Source organism: Scyliorhinus canicula, chromosome 1 (assembly GCF_902713615.1).
Source record: "Scyliorhinus canicula chromosome 1, sScyCan1.1, whole genome shotgun sequence".
Lineage (NCBI taxonomy): Eukaryota > Metazoa > Chordata > Chondrichthyes > Carcharhiniformes > Scyliorhinidae > Scyliorhinus > Scyliorhinus canicula.
Genome location: NC_052146.1, coordinates 67,417,009 through 67,434,053, shown reverse-complemented (window position 1 = coordinate 67,434,053; position 17,045 = coordinate 67,417,009). Strand labels below are relative to the sequence as shown.

The 17,045-nt window shown below is 44.2% G+C and overlaps 1 protein-coding gene across 1 annotated transcript in view; it reads left to right on the top strand.

Moving 5' to 3' along the window:
• Nucleotides 1–17,045, top strand: part of si:ch211-102c2.8 — a 114,904-nt gene that overhangs the window by 90,627 nt on the left and 7,232 nt on the right. Inside the window, exons 19-21 of the mRNA XM_038793481.1 lie at nt 3,458–3,596; nt 8,441–8,619; nt 9,916–9,991. Coding sequence (XP_038649409.1) covers nt 3,458–3,596; nt 8,441–8,619; nt 9,916–9,991 — 394 coding nt within the window. The remainder of the gene's footprint in view (nt 1–3,457; nt 3,597–8,440; nt 8,620–9,915; nt 9,992–17,045) is intronic.

Sequence of the window (17,045 nt, the reverse complement as noted above, 5' to 3'; positions counted from 1 at the left end):
ATGATATTTCAGTAATACAACTGTTCAAATATCAGGAGCAGCTTTATTAATGTAATTTGAAAACTAGGAATTGGCCATTCAACCCCTCGAGTCTGCTCCACCATTCAGTTAGATCATAACGAATCTACACTTTAACCTGCCTTTGCCCCGTATTCGTTGAAACCCTTACCTAATAATACTGGCTACAAACATAAGATACGCATTGCAAATACATTTTCAACAAAAACACTGAAATTCCATGGTGTCTTTCAGGTCTTCCACCTTAAGTTCAATAGGATCAAGAGAAACTCCATTCAATACCTTTGCAAAAATATATGAACTGTTTCTTTCTGCTTGTCCTACATTCCTCCGCTGGTCAATCTCTTGGTCTCTTATCTTTATTATCTTAGTCTTCCTTTCAATTTTTTTTCATCTAATGAATTTACTCCCATTGTCTGACTCTAAAATTTAATTAGAAAATGTCTTTTTCTCTGTCTTTTCCCACTCAAAAATGAGGGTTAGTTTTTTTCAAAAGTGAGTTTCCCACTGGCTGAAAACCAACTCTGAAAAATGCTTTCTTAACCAGTCAAAAACCCTGGGTGGAATCTTCTCAAATTTTTAAAAAATATAAATTTAAAGTACCCAATTATTTTGTTTCCCATTAAGGGGCACTTTAGAGTGGACCAACCCACCTATCCTGCACGTCTTCAGGTTGTCAGGAATTTTGTTTTTATTGAGGGGCAATTTAACGTGGCTAATTCACCCACCCAGCACACCTTTGGGTTGTGGGGGTGAAACCCACGCAGACACGGGGAGAATGTGCAAACTCCACACAGACAGTGACCCGGGGCCAGGATCATACCCAGGTCCTCAGTGCTGTAGGCAGCAGTGCTAACCACTGCGCCACTAGAATCTTCCCAAAATTTGTCAGAATGTCAGTTACCGTCTGGAAACCAGTTGCACAGCTGAGTTTTCTCTCCATATTTTCTCAGAGGTGTCACTCTGGTGGAGCGGTCCTGAGAGACTGGGATGCCATCTTTAAAGGGTGCTCCTCCGATTTGCATTAAAAAAAAAAAAATTTGTCCCCACATCCTTTAGACATGTAGAACCCCTCACCGCGCCCCCCCCCCCCCAAACAAGCATTAGGCAACCCACATGCCTCTCCCCCCAAGGCATCGGGGTATTCCCCCATATCCAATAGCATACAGGCATTAGGGCACACACAATTCATCCACTCACAAGTATCAGGACACCCACCCCCACCCCACCCCACAAGCATTGGAGTGACCCTCCCTCATCCTCCCACGATACAGACATTGGGGTGCACCCCCCACCCCCCACCCCACCCATCCCCACCAGACAAGGTGAAACCTCAATGGGGCCTTTCAGAGGTCCTGCCCCGGCACTGCCAGGTTGGCACTGCCCAGGCCTGTCACTCACCATCCGGGGGCTATCTTTACCTGTACTCTCCCGTCACGGTCGTCACAACTGGTTTCCGTTTTTGAAAACCGGCAGGGATTTGCGCTAGCGTAACATCATGCGGACTGGGTGAGAAGATACATTGAGGGTTGGAAGTGGTGGTGTCAAGCCTGCTAATTTATTATTATATTATAATATATAAAAATCAGGCACAAACCCACCCTCTGCGTGAACCAGATCGCATTATCAGAGGGGGACGGGGAGGATTGGAAACCAAAACCTCGCCGGCACAAATCCCACTTTTGGCATTGCGTGAGATTTAGTGCCCATTACAGAATTTGCACCAGCAGCAAATCATGGCCCCTAAGCCTAATGATTGACAGGTTATATTATAGGATCAACTGGCTCATTTGACATAAAAATGCATTTGCTGCTGGACAAGTGATGCTGTTTATGTTTGGCAACAATTAATTATTGGTAAATTGATTGGTGCAGATTTTGATATGTTGCCATAATGTAGAATGGGCAATGGTGATTTGGCAGCCTGTTTTACATCCATCACAATTGACCTCAATGCAAACCTAAATAGGGAGAGATGTCAAATCGGCTGCTGAGTCATTAACTCCTATTTTACTCTATATTACACAATGTTCTGATCTGCTCCATTGTCTCTTTAGTAAATACAGTACATTCTGGGGAGTACATTATTTTTAGTAAATGCAGTACATTCTGGGGAGGAAAGGGGTAAATGATCAATGTTGCTTGTAAGTTTGAAGGGAATTGTTGAGGTAGGTGCCATGAGGGGCTGTTTAGCACACTGGGCTAAATCGCTGGCTTTGAAAAAAGATCCAGGCAGGCCAGCAGCACGGTTCGATTCCCGTACCAGCTTCCCCGAACAGGCGCCGGAATGTGGCGACTAGGGGCTTTTCACAGTAACTTAATTGAAGCCTACTCGTGACAATAAGCAATTTTCATTTTTCATTTCATGAGATTCTCTTTGCTGATCTACAAGAACCAAGAGGCATCCACATAAAACTTGACTTCAGTCACATATGACTTATGAGGTATCCTAATGCAGCCTTAGAACTGCTCAGTTAATGAATAGATTGTAACTGAGCAACTGGAGTGCAGAATCCCAAGAGGAACTAGGGCGATCCCTGATTCAGCAGGGAGCAGATCTTATTGGGAGAGAACCTACAAAGGTCCCATCTGTAGATCTCACTGCTTGGGTGAGCTATCTTTCATAGGCCTGTCTGATCGCAAATTGCACTCTGCAGAAGGCTGGAGACATGATATGGTAATTTAAAAAATACGATGTGCTTCTGATGGCTCAGTGGGTCAATTAATGTAAATTTTTATACAAGATGTCATGTGAATGAGGTGGAAATTCACACCAACCTGTATACGATCCTGTGCGTGATAGTTAAATGATGCTGGTCTTTGTAATGGTTAAATGAAATGGTGCAAACTGAGCCATGTGAACTGTTGGTGTGGACTTTCCTTGTGATTATTAGAATGTTTATTTCCTAGACTCAGTGAAGAGGAAAAAGTTTTATCAGCCAGGTCTCCGCTCACAGCTGCCTGCAAAGTACTATAATTCCCTGTATTTCCCAATCGGCCTGTCCTTGGTGTAGCTGCAGGCCCAATGTAAACTACTGGAATGAGACAGGGAATATATTCCTATCTCCCACCTCAATTTCCTGACTGTCCAACTATTGAGTGCACTAGTGGAGGAGTGCTCAAACTAACCAGATACTGAAACTTACACGAGGACTGATGAGAACCAAAGAGTCTGTGTAATCTGCAGAACAATTATAAAATGGAACAGGAGTCCGGAACAAAGATAGCAAGATGTTTCTCCCCTCCCCTCAAAACCCGCTTCATTGCCAAGAACATAGAAAGATAGAAAATAGGAGTAGGCCATTCAGCCCATCGATCAGCTTAAATACATTCAGTGACTCGGAAATTCTAGTGTGCCTCTCCTCTGACAGGTTAATTACATCTGGAGAGTCCAGAGGAAATTCTATCCTGCTAAATGCAACTTTTTATTGCTTTGCAGAAGCCTGACACGAATGACATTGGGACAAGCTATTCGCACACTGCGCAGAGCGGGTGAGGATCTGCGCCAACTCGTGATAGACCTGCATCAGGAGCTGGAGAGCCAGCGGTGCGTGGCAAATCATCTCCAGAGGGACAAGGTACTCAAGACTTTGATTAAACCCAGGTGTAAGCTGGCCTGGTTGCTCCTTGGATTCAGCACAGAGAGTTTGAGTCACAGCCTTCGTGTAATTTCGACAAACCAAAGTGACTGGGTAATTTTTGAGAGTTTGGGGTGTGTCAGTAATGTGATTTTTGTGCACATTTTATAGTTTGTATTTTAATCTCTACATAAATAAACAAATTAGGTTGTTTGGCTATTTTAAGATAGCCGAATTTTAAAGGCGAGGGGGAGTATCAGCTGTAGTGTAACTGGATTGTGAGTCAGCAGCCCATTTTATATTGTCCCCATTTTCATTTCCATTGTAAGGAAAGATGTTGGGCAGGATACCAACTCCCTGGTTTTAACACTGCCACAGTAAGTTAAATTCTATTTCAGTGTTAGTTGTAGCATCTGTGCACCAGTGAAAGCGGCTCGATAGGTGATGCGCACACACATTGTATTTATTTCTGATCCCCCCCCCCCCCCGGGGTTGCGCAGTCCTTTGGTTCCTCATCTATCTTGTTTTTTTTATTCTTATCTTACGCCTCGTTGCTGGCCTCAAAGAGGTTTTGGAACAGGCCAACAAACTGCCCCCAAGTATCCAGGAAGCCTTCCTCTGACCCTCGGGTGGCGGACTTAATCTTCTCCAGGTGGAGAAATTCTGAGAGGTCAGCGAGCCAGACTGCAGCTTTGGGTGGTGCTGCCGATCGCCAGCCGAGCAGGATTCCCGGCGTGCGATTAGAGAAGTGAAAGCAAGGGTGTTACGCCCCTTCCCCATGTGTAGCTCTGGCTGCTCTGATACCCCAAAGATTGCCACTATCGAGCATGGCTTCACCCTCACCCTCACAACCCTGGACATTGCCTCGGAGAATTCTGTCCAGAATCCAGCAAGTTTGGGACAGGCCCAGAACATGTGGGTGTGGTTGACCGGGCCCCTCTGGCACCACTCACAGTTATCCTCCACCTCCGGGAAGAACCTGCTCATTTGGGTTCTGGTCAGATGCGCTCTGTGCAGCACTTTGAGCTGCATTAGGTTTAGCCTTGCGCAGGAGGAGGTGGAGCCTCACCCTGCTCAGTGCTTCGCTCCAGAGTCCCCAACCCTATCTCTGTCCCCAGTTCATCCTCCCATTTTTGTCTGGTCTCGCCCAGTGATGTAAAAGCTCTGTCCAAAATCTGTCCATATAATTTCCCACATAGCCCCTGCTTCTTGCTGCTTGTGCCTATCAGGTCCTCTGGTAGTGTGGTTTCTGGGGCCCCGGGGTACCCTACTGTCTCTTTGCAGAGGAAGTGTTTTATTTGGAAGTGTCTCATTTCCTGCCCTTTTGCTAGTTTCCACTTCCTCGTCAGTTCGTCCAGTGTCGCTAGTCTGCGCCCTACGTAGAAGTCCCCGACTGTCAGTGTGCCTCCGTCCTGCCTCCATCTTTTGAAGGTGGTATCTAGCATGGCTGGGGGGAATCTGTGATTGCCACAGATGGGGGCCATGGAGACATTTTAATTATCCCGGTGTTGTCTCAGCTGGGTCCACGTTCGCAACGTGGCCGCTACCACTGGGATTGATGTGCATCTTGTTAATCCAATTGCCTTTTGAATATCTCGATCGAACCTGCCTCCACCACCCTCTCAGGAAGTTAGGCAAATTGTTAACATAAGGTGCAACACATCCAGAAACAGAGAGTAACAGTTTAAGGGAAAATCCACATGCTGACTATTTATAGAAGCAATCTGAGCAAACGGTGTCTAATAGTGAGCATGTTGTTTCATCTCTGGGGCCTGCTTTGAATCCAGCACACTCTGATGAGATGAAAGTCTCTCTCCCCACTGGTTGTGTCGCACTTTAGGATTGGCCTGACCAATGTTCGAACGGAGAGGATTTAGAAATACATTATTGTGATTGTAAGTGGGGTAAAATAAAAAGACAATGTAGAGCCTTTCACGACTGTGGAATGCCTCAATGCACTTCATAGACAATTAAGTAGCTTTCAGGTGTCATCACTTTTGAAATGTGGGAAACCCAGCAGCCAATTTATGCACAGCAAACTCCCACAAGCAGCAACATAATAACGACCACAACACTCGTTTTATGTGATGTTTGTTACTGTTCATCCACTGGGGAGAGCTCCACAGATCATCTTTGGAATAGGAAGATGGGGGGGTGATTCTCCGAGGCCCGCGCTAGCCCAGAGAATCGCCGTAACCGCGCCATGGTGCCCTGACGCCGGCGTGCGTTTCTCCAAGGTGCGGAGAATCGGCGCCATTTGCGCCGGTGCGATTGGCGCGGCACCAGCCACATGCCGCTTGAATCGCTGACACCATGTTGAGTCGGGGCTGGCGCGCGGAAGAAGTCCCCCGCGCATGCGCAGGTTAGTATGCCCCAACTGCACCCATTTGGCGCTGGGAACGGAGGCTGGAGCGGCGTGAACCACTCCAGCGCCGTGCTGGCCCCCTGTGGGGGACAGAATCGATTGTACCCAGACCCGGTTCACGCCTTCGTGAAACGGGACGGTGTTCATGACGGCGCGAACACTTGGGCTCCATTTGGGAGAATCGCCCCCAGAATCTTCTGCACCCACCTGAGAGTCAGATGGGGCCACCTTTGTTTAATGTTTCATCTCAAAGTTGGCATCTTTGGGACTATAGCACTCCCTCAGTACTGCAATGGGAGTGTCAGCCTAGAGTGGGGTTTGGAGTTGATTTGGAGTTGAGCTTTCAGGCTCACAGTATTCGAGTGCTGGAATTGTTCCAACTCCTCTCATTTCTATTTTCCTACAGAATTTGAAAAATAAATAAGTTCACTCAAAAACATTAAGCAATTCTTTTTGTGTCATTGCACGCACTTGTTATTGCGACCCCATCACAAACATTAGTGAGTGATGGATATGAAATTTGCTGTTTTTTTATAATGAAAGAACAATTCCTCATGCTAGGTTTCAGTTCAGGCAGCAAGTCTTAAAAGCATCTGAAAATGAAATGAAATGAAAATTGCTTATTGTCACAAGTAGGCTTCAAATGAAGTTACTGTGAAAAGCCCCTAGTCGCCACATTCTGGCGCCTGTTCGGGGAGGCTGTGATTTCTATTTGGTGTTTGGAAATCCAATCCTGTGCTTCCTGACTAACTGACTTTCCATAGTAAGAAGTCTTACAACACCAGGTTAAAGTCCAACATGTTTGTTTCAAACACTAGCTTTCACCTGAGGAAGGATCAGTGCTTCGAAAGCTAGTGTTTGAAACAAACATGTTGGACTTTAACCTGGTGTTGTAAGACTTCTTACTGTGCTCACCCCAGTCCAACGCCGGCATCTCCACATCATGACTTTCCATAGTCATGTGACTATTGGATGTTCTTTGGTTGTTTAAATTAATATTCTTAAAGTTGTAGAGATGCTATAAAGTACATCCAGACTTTGTACTAAATCAAAGTCAATTTATTTACACTACGCTATAAACTGTGAATTCTTAAGTATGCTGAAAAAACTAAGTATTAAATTAAACAATTACAACACACCGAATTGCTGAAAAACACGACTGTCTCCATCTCTCTACTAACTCACTTCCCAAGATCACGTGGACCACCGTGTAGCACGTGAGATGTGCTTTTACTACATCTAGTGGCTGGATGTTGTAATTACATACTATTCTACATGATCATTATATACAAAGATAATGTACTAAATATAATTACAATGTGACCATGCCATGAGACTCTCCCTCTGGAAGTAGACATCTTAAGATCAGGCAATAAAGCCCCTCACAGAACTAATGAAGGCTGCCATATGTGTAGAGAAATTGTCACCTCGATTGTACGACCAAATATACCGGTGCAATTGGAGGCATAGCTGAACAACAAGAGATTGACCAGTCAAGGAAAAGCAACTAAGTAGAGTACTATCATCAATCCCAGAGGTCCACAAGCACCCCCCCCCCCCCCCCCCCCCCCAAACTGTAATAGAACAACAACAGTCACCAAAGCAACAAGGGCCATGGGAACAACAGTCTCCGGACAAAGAACATCACCCTGAAGAACGGACAACACATACGTGTTCCACTAGGAGACTTGCACAATTTAAAGACGGTGGACAGGTTCTACCAGCTGTTCACGTCGGTGGGATATTCCGGTCGTCCGCTGGCACACAGATTTCCCGGCAACGAGGGGTGCAGTCACCAAGAAATCCCGTTGACAATGGTGGGGTCGGTAAATCCCGCTGGCGGTCTAGCTCTGCCGCCGAAACACACGGCGGGTTGGTTGGTAAATCCCGCCCTGTGTATGCATGTGCAGAGCCTGACTATTGGACCAAACAGTTATTAATGCATGAGAATAGTGGATGTACAGAGGGTAACTGGATAATATATGCAAATTTGTCTTTTGTTCTTTAGGGGAAAAGGGGATGTTTCTATCCTTTTTTGTGAAAAGGGAAAGGGGATGTTTGGGTTTTGGAAATGCATTTCTGCACTGCCCGACTGACTGATGTGTTATAGTCATGTGATGATACCATGAGCCTCTGCCTCTGGAGGCAGACATCTTGAGATCGGTCCATAAAAGACTGCTAACATTATATACTTGCAGCAACTTCCTTATCACTCTAAGAATACAGGAAATGAAACACATCTTGCAGATTGGATTTTCATATAAAACCCCAAAAATTCCATTTGGAATTTTTCTTTTTAGGTTCCACTAGGAGGCTGTTGCATTGTTCTTCGTGTGCTCCAGGTAAATTGTATGTCTGAGAAAATTAAGTGAAAGACCTTTTAAATAGTCATGACAAAACTATTTAATGTTCTATAAAATGTAATAATTTTATAGAAAGCATGTATGGGCATATCTCTCCTGCATTGTCCATTGCACAGGACCACATTGAGGAGGTCAGCAAGCTACAGAGGTTGCAACTGAAGGACAGTGGGGGCAGAGTGGAGAACACCCTTCAGCAGCAGCTTCAGAAGGGTAACGAGTTACGTTCAGTCCAGAGAAACATGGACAAATGGAAGGATGAGACCACTTACAAGCCTGAGGAAAAATTGAATGAAACGTATGTGAATTCTACATCTCTTTAAATGTGGACAAGAGCTTGTTTTAGTCTCCTGAGATAGAGTGGTCACAGGCTTTTACCAGGTCTCATAACCCACAGTCATTAGAGAAACATGGGAATTGTTTTCCTGATTCTTTGTCTCTGTTTGTGTGAGGATGCACTTGGGTCTTACTCAGAGTCTCTTTCTGGTAGGTCGACTGAGATTGGGAACTCTGTGTACATGAGGGAACCATAGGTCTGCCTGCCCAAGTCTCTTCTTGATGTAAGATGAGACACAGCTGCAGCTGAAACTACCTCTCCCTCTTACTCTCCCAGAGCTGGGACTAGGTGGGGTGTGGCGCTTCTATTTTTATTAAAAGGACTGCCCCAATCTTTTAATAACTAAGTCACTGGTGGGTGGTATCCATTTCTACTAACTTCATTCCTCCCCTTGGCAGATGTTTGAAGTTGAACCAGCTTGTTCACAACCTTCTTCATGTTTGACCCTGAGGTGAGCTTCCTACCACATATCCACTCCATAACTAAGGCTGCTTATTTCCATAACAACCCCTCACCTCCATTGCCTCAACATAACTGCTGCTAAGACCCTCATACATACCTTTATTGCCTTTAGACCTGACTATTTCAGTGCATTCCTATCCACTATAAACTTAAGTTCTGTCAAAGTCTGTTGCCAGTCTCCTAACTTGCATCAAATCCTGCTCACAAATTTCCCCTGTGCTCGCTGCACTACACTGGCTCCCAGTTAAGCAATATCTTAGTTTTAAAATTCTCATCCTTGTTTCATATTCCTCCACAGTTTTACTCCTCTTTAGCAGTGTAATCGATCCTGCCCTACAAACCTCTTGTGATCTCTGCGCTCCTCCAATTTTGGCCCTTGAGCTTTGCCATTTTTAATTCTTCCATCATTGCCAGCCATGCCTTCAGCTGCCAAAGCCCTGGGCTATCAAATTCCTTCCCTAACCTTCTGCTCTCTTATCTCCTTTAATGCATTCCTTAAAAACATACCCCTTGACCATTCTCTTTGCCATCCAGCACACAATCTACTTATGAAGCTCAGTATCTGATTTGTAATGCTCTTGGAAAGCATCTTGGAGAGTCCTACGAATGAAAGTCATTATTGTAGGAAAACAGGGAATATTACTTAAAAAGAGGGTGCCTTTATAGCATAGTTTAATCAGGGGAAAATACTTTACAAAGAGAAAGACTTGGTATGTGGGCACATGGTTGTTCAGTGGTAGGATATGCCTGTACTGCAGCATTGTCCAAACAAACCAACACTGTGTCCCTTTACAGAAGCCTCTATAAGCATCAAAGTGAACATCAAAGGAAGACCGAAATGCTAGAAAATGATATCCACCAACTGCCATTGGTAAACATGTGATTTTACTTAACCCATTTGCCTCACTTCTACAACCTAAACTGTATGTTAAGATGGGTCTCCCAATGTCATGTGAGAGTACCTTTAAGAAATGGGTGTTTATCAAATAGCTGTAGTGGATGTACCTTTAAGAAATGGGTGTTTATCAAATAGCTGCAGTGATGTCAGAGTGTGGGTGGAGCTGAGATGTCTGTCTGCTTTTACTTTCGTTTTTGAGCTGGCAGCTACAGTGTACAAGCTGCATCCTGTAGCTGGAGCTGCATCCAGCCAAACAAGGTGTAATTTTGATCTCGCTCTGCATGAAAAGAATGTCTTCAGATTACTTGCTAATTTAAAAGTGATAACTGCTTTCAGTAACGAATTTAAACCTGATGTCTTTGTTAAAGAGGGTATTTGTGTTATGGATGTTGCTAGGAAAGATTAAGGGTTACTTATAGAGTACTGTATTCTTTGGGGGATGTATTTGAGTTGATAGTTGCTAAGATGTTTACTGTGTGTTTATCAAATGTTAACTAGATTCAAATAATAAACATTGTTTTGTTTTAAAAGTACTTTAGATCTCTGTTGCATCACACCTGTAGAGTGGGCCCTTGTGCTCCCAATAACCAAAATATATTAAAAGTTGTGAGTCAGATGAACTCCATGACACGCTTTGGGGTTCTCTAAACCCTGGCCCATAACACCAAGGATTTATGGACCATAATGAAATACGCAGCAATAGTTAATTTTGTACTTTTTAAACCATTTCCATCCTACTTTTTCTTCCTTCACTTCGGTGTGGGTTTTTTTGCACACACAAGACATCAGTGCACAGGAAATAACATGGTTCATTTCAGAAGTAATGATAGAAATTAGGATAGAAATTAGGCTGGATTCTCTGAGCCTCCGCGGCAAAATCGCGTTCGTGGCGGGGCCGGAGAATGGCCGTTTACCTGGAAAATCGTAGCCGGCGCCGCTCCTATGATTGGCGCGGCTAGAGGGACAATGACAGAGACCCCCCCCCCCCCCCCCCCCCCCCCCGCGATTCTCCAAGCAAAATTGGCCGAGTTCCTGACGGTATGGTTCTAACCACGTATCCAGACCAGGATTCATAGTCGGGACCCTGACGTCAGGTGCATTTATTACAGTGTTTTATGTTCCTTGATAATTTAGCTTCATAGTATCTTGCCTTCTAAATTGCTTCCTTGGCCTCTCTCCTAATCTCTTTGTATTCTTCCTTGTCATGCTTTCTGTTGGCCATGTACTTATTGTATACCACTTTCTTTACTCTCTGTTTTTCTCTTTTTTCTTCCATGTGTCTTTATTCTTCCATGTGTCTCATTTGTTTGTTCTTGCTTTCAGGCGATTTAGGTTTTTTTCTGGACTCTATTGATCGCTGTTTGTTTTCTGTTGATGTTCTACATCATTGATGGCCTTTATATTGTCAAATTTATTTTCCAAATTCTACTCTCAACACCTCAAAGTTAACTGGCTTTAATCAGTTACCCTGTTCTTAGATTACATTACTTTATTACATTATGGTCACTATTGACTGGATGTTCCTTTATTTGTACTTCCCTTATCTGTCCAGCTTCATTCCCATTACGATATCCAGTAAGGAATCTCTTGTGTGTGTTTTTCTTACATATGGGTTAAAAAGGACCCTTGTACATATTTCTACATGCACCACACATCTGGCAGATTAATCTCAGGATAGTTGAAATCCCATATGATTATTTTTCACAGCGTACTGCTCATTTCCCTAAATTTCTGTATATTTCTTCCTCTGCTTCCTTTCCATTAATAGTCTGAGGACACCCCTACAATGTGATTGATCCTTGATTTATCTTCTATGTCTATCCACATGCATTTTAATTCTGTTTTACTGATAGCTACATTGCTTTTTTGTATTTCCAATATGTTATCTCCGATAAGGACAGCTGACTGACCTCTGGAGTACTGTGTATTATTCGGGTTTCCAAATATACTTTCTTTCAGAAGGTTTATTAGAATGATTCCTGTGATGAGATGCTTCCCCTATGAGGATAGATTAAGTACAATGGACCTATACTCTCTGGCGTTTACAAGAATGAGCGGTGATCTTACTAAAATAAAAAAGACTCTGAAAGGGCTTGACAGGGTAGATTTTCTTTTTATTTATTCATAGGATGTGTATCTCGTTGGCAAGGCCAGCAATTATTGCCCATCTCTAATTGCCCTTGAGGAGATAATCATTAAAGCCTTCTTGAACTATTCCAGTTCATTTGGTGTAGGTGCACCCACAGTGCTGTTAGGAAGGGAGTTCCAGGATTTTGATGGAGCAATGGAAATATATTTCCCAAGTCTGGATGTTGTTTGCTTTGGAGGGGAAACTTACAATGATATTCCCATGCAGCTGTGGTCCTTGTTCTTCCAAATGGAAGCAATTGTAAGCAATTCTTTGAAGCAATTCTTGGACTCTGAAATGGTTCCTATAGATTAGAGTGCAGAAAATCTAACCCCGCTATTCAAAAAGGGAGGTACAGAGAAAGCAGGGTCAGAATTTGTAAGCATCCAGGAGAGTTTCTTGAAACGATATGTAAATGGTCCGACTAGGGAAAAGGCCGTACCCCTTCCCTAGTTGGACTATTTACACATCATTCCGGACCTGGTATTGGGGAATGAGTCCGGGCAGATGGTCAAAGTTTCAGTAGGGGAGCATTTTGGGAAGAGTGAACATAATTTCATAAGTTTTAAGGTACTTGTGGATAAGGATAAGAGTAGTCCTCGGATGAAGGTGGTAAATTGGGGGAAGGGTAATTATAACAATATTAGGCAGGAACTGACAAATTTAGATTGAGCCGGCTGTTTGCGGGTCAATCAACATCTGACATGTGGCATCTTTCAAATATCAGTTGCATAGAATTCAGGACCGGCATATTCCTGTGAGGATGAAGGATAAGTATGGCAAGTTTCGGGAACCTTGGATAATGAGGGATATTGTGAGCCTAGTCAAAAAGAAAGAGGAAGCATTTGTAAGGTCTGAAAGGCTGAGAACAGACAAAGCCCTTGAAGAATACAAAGAAAGTAGGAAGAAACTTAAGTAAGGAGTCAGGAGGGCTAAAAGGTGTCATGAAAAGTTCTTGGCAAACAGGATTAAGGAGAATCCCAAGGCATTTTATATGTATATAAAGAGCAAGAGGGTAGCCAAGAAAAGGCTTGGCCCCCTTGAGGACAGAGGAGGGAATCTATGCTAGAACCAGAGGAAATGGTGAGGTACTAAATGAGTATTTTGCATCAGTATTCACCAAAGAAAAGGACTTGGTGAATGATGAGTCTAGGGAAGGGTGTGTAGATAGACTGGGTCGTGTTGATATCAAAAAGGAGGTGGTGTTGGACGTCTTAAAAAACATTAAGGTAGATAAGTCCCCAGGGCCTGATGGGATCTACCTCAGAATACTGAGGCAGGCAAGGGAGGAAATTGCCGGGGCCTTGACAGAAATCTTTGCATCCTCAATGGCCACAGGTGAGGACCCAGTGCACTGGAGAATAGCCAATGTTGTTCTTTTGTTTAAGAAGAATAGCGGGGATAATCCAGGAAGTTATAGGCTGGTGAGCCTTACATCAGTGGTAGGGAAATTATTGGAGAGGATTCTTAGGGCCAGGGTTTACTCACATTTGGAAATAAATGGACTTATTAGCAATAGGCAACATGGTTTTGTGAAGGGTGGTCGTGTCTCACTAACTTGATCAACTTTGTTGAGGAAGTGACAAAGATGATTGATGAAAGAAGGGCAGTGGATGTTGTCTTCATGGACTTCAGGAAAGCCTTTGACAAGGATCCACTGGTACAAAAGGTGACGTCACACGGGATCAGAGGTGAGCTGGCAAGCTGGATACAGAACTGGCCAGGTCATAGAAGACAGAGGGTAGCAGTGAAAGAGTGCTTTCTCTGAATGGAAGGCTGTGACTAGTGATGTTCCACAGGGAAGAGTGCTGGCACATTTGTTGTTCGTAGTGTATATAAATGATTTGGGGGGAAATTTAGCTCGTCTGATTCATACGTTTGCGGATGATTCAAAGATTGGTGGAGTTGCAGATAGTGATGAAGATTGTCAGAGGATCCAGCAGGATATAGATTGGTTGGGGACTTGGGCGGAGAAATGGTTGATCGGATTTAATCCGGACAAATATGAGGTAATACATTTTGGAAGGTCTAATACAGATAGGAAATATACAGTAAATGGCATAACCCTTAAGAGTATTGACCAGTAGAAGAATCTGGTTGTACAGGTCTTCAGATCACTGAAAATGGCAATGCAAGTGGATAAGGTAGTCAATAAGGCATATGGCATGCTGGCCTTCATTGGGTGGGACATTGAGTATAAAAATTGGCAAGTTTTGCTGCAGCTATACTGAATCTTAGTTAGGCCACACTTGGAATATTGTGTACAGTTCTGTTCACCACACCACCAGAAGGATGTGGAGGCTTTGGAAGGGTACAGAAGAGGTTTACCAGGGTGATGCCTGATCTGGAGGGTATTAGCTGTGAGGAGAGAATCATAATTCTACGGCACAGAGACAGGCTCATCGACCCAAACTGGTCCATGCCAACCAAAAGCCCATCTAAGCTAACCCCATTTGCCTGCATTTGGCCCAAATCCCTTTAATAATAATCGTTATTGTCACAAATGGGCTTACATTAACATTGCAATGATGTTACTGTGAAAATCCCCGAGTCGCCACATTCTGGCGACTGTTCGGGTACACAGAGGGAGAAGTCAGAATGTCCAATTCACCTAACAGCACGTCTTTCAGGACCTGTGGGAGGAAACTGGTGCACCCGGAAGAAACCCACGCAGATGCAGGAGAACGTGCAGACTCCTCACAGACGGTGACCCAAGCCAGGAATCGAACCTGGGACCCTGGCGCTGTGAAGCAACAGTGCTAACCACTGTGCTACCATGCTGCCCGGTAACCTTCCCTATCCATGTATCTGTCCAAATGCCTTTTGGCATTTCGGTAGGAAGGAAGGTGGTTTAAAGTGCGTCTACTTCAATGCCAGGAGCATCCGGAATAAGGTGGGTGAGCTTGCGGCATGGGTTAGTACCTGGGACTTCGATGTTGTGGCCATTTCAGAGACATGGATAGAGCAGGGCGAGGAATGGTTGTTGCAGGTGCCGGGGTTTAGATATTTCAGTAAGCTCAGGGAAGGTGGTAAGAGAGGGGGAGGGGTGGCATTGTTAGTCAAGGACAGTATTACGGTGGCTGAGAGGACATTTGATGAGGACTCGAATACTGAGGTAGTATGGGCTGAGTTAAGAAACAGGAAAGGAGAGGTCACCCTGTTAGGGATTTTCTATAGGCCTCCGAAAAGTTCCAGAGATGTAGAGGAAAGGATTGCAAAGATGATTCTGGATAGGAGCGAAAATAACAGGGTAGTTGTTATGGGGGACTTTAACTTTCCAAATATTGACTGGAAACACTATAGTTCGAGTACTTTAGATGGATCCGTTTTTGTCCAATGTGTGCAGGAGGGTTTCCTGATGCAGTATGTAGATAGACCAACAAGAGGCGAGGCCGTATTGGATTTGGTACTGGGTAATGAACCAGGACAGGTGTTAGATTTGCAGGTAGGTGAGCATTTTGGTGATAATGACCACAATTCGATTACGTTTACTTTAGCGATGGAAAGGGATAGGTATAAACTTCAGGGCAAGAGTTATTGCTGGGGGAAAGGCAATTATGATGCGATGAGGCAAGACTTAGGATGCATCGCCTGGAGAGGAAAACTGCAGGGGATGGACACAATGGAAACGTGGTGTATGTTCAAGGAATAGCTACTGTGTGTCCTTGATAAGTATGTACCTGTTAGGCAGGGAGGAAGTGGTCGAGTGAGGGAACCATGGGTTACTAAAGAAGTTGAAACACTTGTCAAGAGGAAGAAGGAGGCTTATGTGAAGATGAGACGTGATGGTTCAGTTGGGTCGCTTGAGAGTTACAAGTTAGCTAGGAAGGCTCTAAAGAGAGAGCTAAGAAGAGCCAAGCGAGGACATGAGAAGTCTTTGGCAGGTAGGATCATGGATAACCCTAAAGCTTTCTCTAGGTATGTCAGGAATAAAAGAATGACTAAGGTAAGAGTAGGGCCAGTCAAGGACAGTAATGGGAAGTTGTGTGTAGAGTCCGAGGAGATAGGAGAGGTGCTAAATGAGTATTTTTCGTCAGTATTCACACAGGAAAAAGACAAAGTTGTCGAGGAGAATATTGAGATACAGGCTACTGGACTAGAAGGGCTTGAGGTTCATCAGGAGGAGGTGTTAGTGATTCTGGAAAGTGTGAAAATAGATAAGTCCCCTGGGCCGGATGGGATTTATCCTAGGATTCTCTGGGAAGCTAGGGAGGAGATTGCTGAGCCTTTGGCTTTGATCTTTAAGTCATCTTTGTCTACAGGAATAGTGCCAGAGGACTGGAGGATAGCAAATGTTGTCCCCTTGTACAAGAAGGGGAGTAGAGATAACCCCGGTAACTATAGACCAGTGAGCCTTACTTCTGTTGTGGGAAAAGTCTTGGAAAGGTTTATAAGAGATAGGATGTATAATCATCTGGAAAGGAATAATTTGATTAGAGATAGTCAACATGGTTTTGTGAAGGGTAGGTCGTGCTTCACAAACCTCATTGAGTTCTTCGAGAAGGTGACCAAACAGGTGGATGAGGGTAAAGCAGTTGATGTGGTGTATATGGATTTCAGTAAAGCGTTTGATAAGGTTCCCCACGGTAGGCTATTGCAGAAAATACAGAGGCATGGGATTCAGGGTGATTTAGCAGTTTGGATCAGAAATTGGCTAGCTGATAGAAGACAAAAAGTGGTGGTTGATGGGAAATGCTCTGACTGGTGTCCAGTTACTAGTGGTGTGCCACAAGGATCTGTTTTGGGGCAGTTGCTGTTTGTCATTTTTATAAATGACCTGGAGGAGGGCGTAGAAGGATGGGTGAGTAAATTTGCAGATGACACTAAAGTCGGTGGAGTTGTGGACAGTGCAGAAGGATGTTACAAGTTACAGAGGGACATAGATAAGCTGCAGAGCTG